This window comes from Peromyscus californicus, unplaced genomic scaffold (assembly GCF_007827085.1).
Source record: "Peromyscus californicus insignis strain IS unplaced genomic scaffold, ASM782708v3 Scaffold_7__1_contigs__length_154581171, whole genome shotgun sequence".
NCBI classification, from domain to species: domain Eukaryota; kingdom Metazoa; phylum Chordata; class Mammalia; order Rodentia; family Cricetidae; genus Peromyscus; species Peromyscus californicus.
The window spans coordinates 123,687,105-123,694,532 of record NW_026294595.1 but is presented as its reverse complement, the minus strand read 5'-3'; the positions used below and the strand labels follow the sequence as shown (position 1 = coordinate 123,694,532).

General features: G+C 43.8%; 1 protein-coding gene across 1 annotated transcript; it reads right to left on the bottom strand.

Annotated features, from left to right (window-relative positions):
- Positions 1-4,381: 4,381 nt before the first annotated feature.
- Positions 4,382-7,183, bottom strand: LOC128100734 (cystatin-9-like). The gene is made up of 3 exons (XM_052723309.1): positions 6,962-7,183; positions 5,119-5,232; positions 4,382-4,459 (listed from the first exon to the last, which is right to left on the bottom strand). Exons 1-3 carry the CDS (start codon positions 7,181-7,183, stop codon positions 4,382-4,384), a joined length of 414 nt encoding a protein of 137 aa, XP_052579269.1.
- Between the last annotated feature and the right edge of the window lie 245 nt (positions 7,184-7,428).

Sequence of the window (7,428 nt, the reverse complement as noted above, 5' to 3'; positions counted from 1 at the left end):
TTGAGTAACTCTGATGAACCTGAGACCACTACATCTGATCTGGACCACTTGAGTAAGGGTCCAGCATGCATTCCAAAGAAGCTATAGAATTCTGACCTTTTGGAGTAGCTGATATCCTTGCCAACTATCTTCATGTTACCTTTGTTTCTTGGGAATCATAGGCTGTGTGAAAACTGATTAAAGTGGCCGTGTTCCAATAAGACTGTTGAGAAGTGGTGACTGGTTTGGCCTTTGGCCATAACTGTGCCTGTTTGCAAGTGCTAATCCCATCTAAAGCACCTGTACCTGAGACATGAAATAATATCTTCAGGGGAAGATATAATCATTTCAATGACAAATACAGCAGCTGTAGATGCCGTCCCTGGGTCTACACAGGTGCAAGCCCATCAGCAGCCAGGCATGAACAGAAGGACTCAGAGGTCCTACTCCTCACTGATGAACTATTAGGAGATGAAGAATAATTGCCTTTAGTTGTGTACCTACTGATGACCTTTTCAGACTCCAATAGATAGTTCCAACCCAATTGTCATACAAATGTCCCTGGTTAAAGTAGATGGGTCACAAAACAAAACCAGAAGTCATGAATCTGGTAAAAAGATAGGAATGGTGGAAAGGTGGAGGGTTGACAGGGATGAGAGGAAGAAAAGGACAAAGAAATCAGAATACATCAAACACATGTATAAAAATTTTCAAATAACAAAATCAATAAAAAGAAAAAATATTGTAATCTACTCTATCAACAAAATAAAAAACCAGAAATTACCTCAATATATTCAATGAGCTTAAACCACCTTGAAAACAAAGCTTTTCAGAGATATAAATAAATAAATAAATAAATGCCTAGCACATCATGCCATACCAAGTCTAAATACTGCAATTGCCTAGAACCTTCTATTACACCCTAAGACAAACACTTAGGCCCACCTAACACATAGTGGACATATAATCAAATACTTAGTCATTGCAAATTCAGTATATCTTCAGCTTTCTTCCCCTTTCAGTCTGTAAAATCTTGCTGGTCATGATGATTATGCTAGCTAGTTTTTTGTTAACTTGACAGAAGCTAGAGTCATTTGAAATGAAGGAACCTTAGTTGAGAAAATGCTCCATAAGTTGTAGGGCATTTTTTAAATTAATGATTGATTGGGGAGGACTCAACCCATTGTGAATGATGCCATCACTGGGCTGGTGGTCCTGGGTTTTATAAGAAAGCAGGATGAGCAAGCCAGTATGCAGCACTCCTCCATGGCCTCTACAACAGCTCCTCTTTCTGGTTCCTTCCCTGTTTGAGTTCCTGCTTTGCCAAGAACTTTAATGGACTGTGACATTGGATATGTAAGCCAAATAAACCATTTCCTCTCCAAGTTGCTTTTGGTCATGACATTTCATCACAGCAAAAGTAACCCTAATAAAGACAATGCTGGACCACAGCTTTGTCATTGAACATTACCTGATGCATATACATATATTCTTCCTTGCCCAAACGAAGGCTATGCATTTATTTTTGTCTAAAAGTTTTCTTTGTCTTAGTTTTGTCAGTTTTGAATTCTCTTGCAGGAATTATTTTAAGTACCAGAATTGCCCAGGACTACCAAGAGTCAGGAAGCCCTGAACTGAGACAGTGCATCACTGGTAATTATAGTGAGAACTGGCAATGAGCTGGCATTTGAGCAAGTCCCAGAGCCACCCAGAGGGCTCTTATGAAGGTTTTGGCAACCATGATCAAGAGTTACCTACGCCACAACATCCTCATGTCAATAGCACATCCTGTTGAAACACAGCCACTCTTCCTTGATCATGGTCTATAACTGCATTCTACATATGAGGTCGGCTTAGGGAGATGAGAGGGACACCAAATGTTGACAAACTTTGCTAAGCCATGGTCTGAAGTGGGGCTGGGTCACTAGTTCACTAGTTGTTGGAAAGTACCTCAGTTCATACTACAAGTAGACATGGACTCTGTGCTGTGGGGGTCTAAAGCCTTTCTGGGCTTATCTTGCATATTCTTATGTTTGAGTGATCACAGATGCCTGATAGTACTAGATCTTGCTGCTGAGGCCTGTTGTCCTTGGTGCTGCCTTGGACACTTTCAAAGTTCCTGTGGCTATAGAAAGTTTTTTCTTCATCACAGAACCACAAGGACCCTAAGCAACTGGTGACAATACAGGAACCGTGTTGTTAGGGCTAGAGAGGTGGCTCAGTGGTTAAGAGTACTGGCTACTCCTCTAGAGGGCCTGGATTCTATTCCCAACACCCATATAGTGTCTTACAATCATTTGTAACTCTAGTACCATGGGATCCAAAGCCCTTTTCTGGCCTGCCCAGGCACCAGGCACACAGAATGTTACACAGATATACATGCAGGTAAAACCCATACACATAAAAATAAATGTAGCAAAACAAAAACCACAGTAAAAGAACATGTCCTTGAGCCATACATGGTGTTCTGTTGGCCTGAGGTCCTGGTAATGGTGAGGAGTTCATTGGCTATGACTGAAGATGTTTTGGTGACACAGCTGGCCTGGTGGAGCACTATCTCTGTCTCACAGGTGATGGAGATACACAAAGATTAGCCAGCTTGTTGTTGCTTTGACACAATAACTAGGCAAGTCAACTTAAAAGAGAAAACAATTATTTGAGCTTAGAGTTTTGAAGGTTTGGGTCCACAGTTTGCTATTTTGGTATTTGTGGGGTTTTGATAAGGTAGTCCATCACAGTACTTGTGTCTAAACAGGAGTTTGTGTCTAAACAATGCCTCTAAATTCAAAGGAAGTTAGGACACAAAAAGAAAACAAAAAGTTGATGCCCAGATAGCTCTTAAAAGTAAGTATTCCCATGACTTAGCTTTCATTAGTAGGTTCCACCTCTTAAAGGTTCTACCACCTCCTCACCTAAGCCTGGGACGAGCAAGGTAGAACAGGTGATGGTCTGGATACTGGCCTGAAGAGCTGGGTCTAGTTTGTGTCCATAGGGTCATTCTGGAATCAAACCCACTGACATGGTTGGACAATGGAATCTACTAGGGTAGGCCCAGCCCCTATCTGCTGGAACATGATTAGACCCATGATTCTGGTTCTTCTAAGGCCAGGGTAAAGCTTAGATCATGAGAAACAGCCTAGAAATTGAGAAAGGTTTGTAACCAAGATCACTAGGGCCAACCTGGTTGACATGATTGGCCAGATTCTTCTTGGGTTGTCCTAGACTCCATAGCCAATAAAAACCATCCTTACTCAGAGTAGGGTTAGAGTTCCAGACTGTGGGCCAGTTTGGTACTGAGGTTGGTGTGCAGTATATCCTGGCTGTACTTGGGTGTAACCAAGACAAATCTAGTATTGGCATCCAAAATAGACTCAAATCTTTTTTTTTAATCATTGGAGAGAATGTCTGTTTCCTGAACATGGGGACAGTTGAAAAGGAGATGTAAAACTGTCCTTCCTGGTCAGTGTGTCTCCTTTTATTTCTGTGTTTACCCTAGGTATTGAAACTTCACTTGATTTTTGAGAGTTTGTGAGGATATGTTCATGTGTACATACTTACTCAAATTGAGGTTTACATAGATCAATACTATCAAGTCCTCTCCCACCAGCTAGCTGATGTCATGCAGAGATTATTTTAAGATTCATTTTATTTTTAATGATGTGTATAGGGGGTATGTGCAGATGTGGGTACAGGTGACCACAGAGGCCAGAAGAGGGTCCTGGCTCCAACCCACAGCCCAGTGATTTTTAGTAAGCATTTAAATGACCTTGTTACTAATCTTGGCAATTGAGTTGTTCAAATTCTATATTCTTAACTATTTTATGAACACCTTGATGGATTAAGAAATTAAGGAATCAGCAATTCTTTAGAAAATCTAAACCCTACTGGTTCCTTTTGTCACCAGGGAAGCATGAAAGTCACTCTTTGGAGATCAGAGGCTGCACACATGTGCTGGGGTAGAGAGGCAGAAACTCTGCCTGGGCCCTAGCTTGGATATTTGATACCCTGGGGGAACACAGCCATTGTGCTTCTGGACTTGTGTGACAACAATCCTCATGCACCTTACTTATTTATGTCTCTTGTGTGCCCCCCCATCTCAGGAACTTCAAGGTGAGGGGAGTGTCTTAGAAACTCAAACTGTCCCCACCACCAGCCCATGGCACTTCCTCTAAAAACATACATGACAAGTGTTCAGAAATGCAATATTTAATGAGCTATTCTAAATGATGAAACAAGAGCAATATGATTTTTTTCCTGGTTATTATCCACATACCCAGGCTTGACACTACACAATGTTGCAAAACAAGGAATACAAACGCATAGAGACCCTGCCAAGGGTAACCACTTCATGGATGTAGAGAGAAGTACAGGGCCAGTCCATGGATGACTCTGGTCAAAGGAGTTATGAGCACTCATGCTTGTAGAGCTTGAATTCTGTTGCCCAAGAGAAGGTACCAATTCTGAACAGGCAGGTGTAGGTCTGAGGGAAAAGAATAAGAGAGGACGGTGAAAGGAGAAGGTGAAGGAAGTTTGTGGCTTGTGCTCCAAATTTCACCTTTTCTCTTCCATAGACCAATAGGTAGTAGAAGGAGACAAGGACCTTCAGACATGACTACCCAGTGAACCCTGGGCAAGTCTTGAGCTTTGAGGTAACCCAGGGTACTTGTTTCAACCCCACCCTCAGCAGACAGGCCCTCTAGAGGAATATTTAGGATATCCTTGTGTGATTCCTAACATACCTAACAGTGAGGGTAGAAAGCGCCCTGTCAGGATTGCCCACTGTGGCAGTTAGTTTTAACTGTCAACCTAACACAATCGAGGATCATCTGGGAAGAACATTTCAGTGAGAGATGAGCTAGGTCAGGTTGGCCTGTGAGAATGTCAGTGGGGGGATTGTCTTGATTCCATTCATTACAGGAAGACCCAGCCTGCTGTGGGTGGCACCATTCCCTGGGTTTGGAACCTGAACTGTAGTAGAGTGAGAAAAGTGAGCCAAGTACTAGAAACTTGCATACACTCACTTTTCTCTACTTGTAACTATGGATGCGGTATGACTAGCTGACGCAGTTCCTACTGCCTCACCCCTGCCCCTATAGCACCCACAGCTGTAAAACTATGGAGGCTGGTGGCCTGCCTTACATTGTTTGGACTGTTCCCATCCTGAAAGGGGCAAGTGTCAAGGCCATCCTCGAATTTCTTGCATATGGTTCTCCGCAGCTGAAGCTTCATGGAGAAAACAGCTGGAAAAACCACCTGCAGACAGAAAACGATGAAAGTGAACAGACCCTTCTTGCTTCTTAAGAAGCTCTGCGACTGTGCTCAGTGTGTGAAAAGATCCAGATTCTCTTCCATTTGGAGTTCTTCAAGGCCTGGCGTCAGCTCTATGAAGACAGAAGCCAGGGAAGTCGTCTCTAGATTAGAGAGTTAAGAACCAAGAGTGGGGACCTGCTGGGAAGCAGGGAAGGCAAGGCTGAGTCCACTCTCTCCAGTCCCTGTAGCCCACATTCAGCCATAGGAAAACCCAGACATCACCCTCAGCAGACCTGAACCTCCACCTGCATTCCCAGAGAGCACAGGACATGTTCTGGGAGGGAGGTGGCTCTCCCAGTGTTTGCGGGGATAGTCAGCCCTAAGACATGGAGCCAGATCTCCAGATACTTCCTCAACTGTGCTGCAACTGAAGTACAAGCACAGCCCAGAGCGGTGGTGTTTCAGGAGAGGCCTTGTTCCTTTTACAGTGTGTGCTTCTGAAAATCAGCTGGGTGCTGTGCAGGGATCTCAGAGGCCTTAGCACTAGGCAGGGCTAGAGTCCCTCTGCCTTTCCTTTGCCAGGGAAGGAGGGACTGAGTGCCCCTCCCCAACGACCAGAAGTGCGACATTGGAGATGAGCATTGCTATATTGACGACATTCTGTAGGGGCATTATAGGATGATGAAGAGGGTCTGATGTGGTCAGTGGGGTGGAGTGGGGCAGCCGGAGGCCCAAGGCAGGAGGGGATTGAGAGGGGGAGCTGTCCGGTGCTCTCAGGAGAAATAGTTGGGGCCTGTGCAGGGTCGCTTGGCTCGGCCTGGGAGGAGGGGACTGGACCTGCCTGGACTGAGTCTACCAGGTTGATCTCAATCCTGGGGGCAGTCCTTGCCCTGGAGGAGATGGGAATGGGGGGTGAACTGGGGGGGAAGGGGAGGGGGGTGGGAGAACAAAGGAATCCGTGGTTGATATGTAGAATTAAATTATATTGTAAAATTAAATTAAATTAAATTTTAAAAAAGAGAGAAATCGTGGCCTCTCTCTGTGCTCTCTCTCTCTGTGAATCCTCAGCATCTTTTCTGTTTACCTTTGTTTTACTCTATCCATTTTTACCAATTACTACTTCATTTTGTTTGTTTTAAACTTGGTGTCTGATATATTTTTTCAGCTTCATCTATCGGCACCTTTTTGTGTGTGAATCTTTTACTTACTATATGGTTTTATCTGCTTAGAAATGTCTGTTCTGGGGCCAGTGAGATGGCTCATCAGGTAAAGGTACTTGTCACCAAGCCTGGTAGCCTATGCTCGATATCCAGTCTCTACATGGTGCAAGAAGAGAACTGCCTCCCCAACTGGGGTCTCTGATCTCTGCATGTGCCAACACACACACACACACACACACACACACACACACACACACACACACACACACACACACACACACCAACACACTGAGTGAATGAATGAACAAATGAATGAATAAAATATAATAAAAAAATCCTTAAAAAGAAACGATCACTCTAAAATTACTCATTTAAAATGTTTCAAAGCAATAAGAATGACATATGTATGTTGTATGTGGATAGAAGATGATCTAATTTTAAAAGAACTTGTAAAGAAACTGAACGAATTAGGCTACGTGTAACTTGCAAGAGAGGTAGATTGCCCTCTCCTGTCCCTCACTGAGTAGCAGGTACATTCTGGCATGACAGATGTCGAGGATGTGGTCACTTACCTTCTCCTGCCAGGAACTCAGGATACGTTCCAGCCTGAAGGCGTAGTCATCCTGACTTTTCTGGTTGAATGTTTCCACAGCAAACTCCACTGTGGGAAGGAAGTAAATAGAGATATCATTTTCCTCCTCGGCCTTTGAAATGGGAGTGAGGAGGAACTGGAGGCTTAGAAAAAGTAGCAGCATGGCACGAGGCAGAGTTTTCCTTCCCTGGGGACAGGACATGGTACCAGAACTCCACAACTACTGCTTTGCCTGTCTCAGCCTGTCAGCCCCACAGGAGTTTATCAGGCACAACTCTAGCCCATAATCTCTTCAGCTCGGACACAGACTCCACCTTCTCAGTTGCCTCTCTGATTTACACCCTCTCCTATTCTTGCTTGCTCCAACAAAGTTTTTTATTTTTTAATTTGTTTTTGTTTTTGTTTGTTTCTTTGTTTTTGAGATGAGGTTTCTCTGTGTACCCTGAC

What these genes read in the sequence shown, in the direction of transcription:
- LOC128100734 (XM_052723309.1), bottom strand. Translation starts at nt 7,183, where the DNA reads ATGTCCTGTCCCCAGGGAAGGAAAACTCTGCCTCGTGCCATGCTGCTA. An exon ending in TGAGTTCCTGGCAGGAGAAG is followed by an intron (nt 5,233 to 6,961) that starts GTAAGTGACCAC and finishes TTCTGTCTGCAG; the next exon opens with GTGGTTTTTCCAGCTGTTTT. An exon ending in ATGGGAACAGTCCAAACAAT is followed by an intron (nt 4,460 to 5,118) that starts GTAAGGCAGGCC and finishes CTTTTCCCTCAG; the next exon opens with ACCTACACCTGCCTGTTCAG.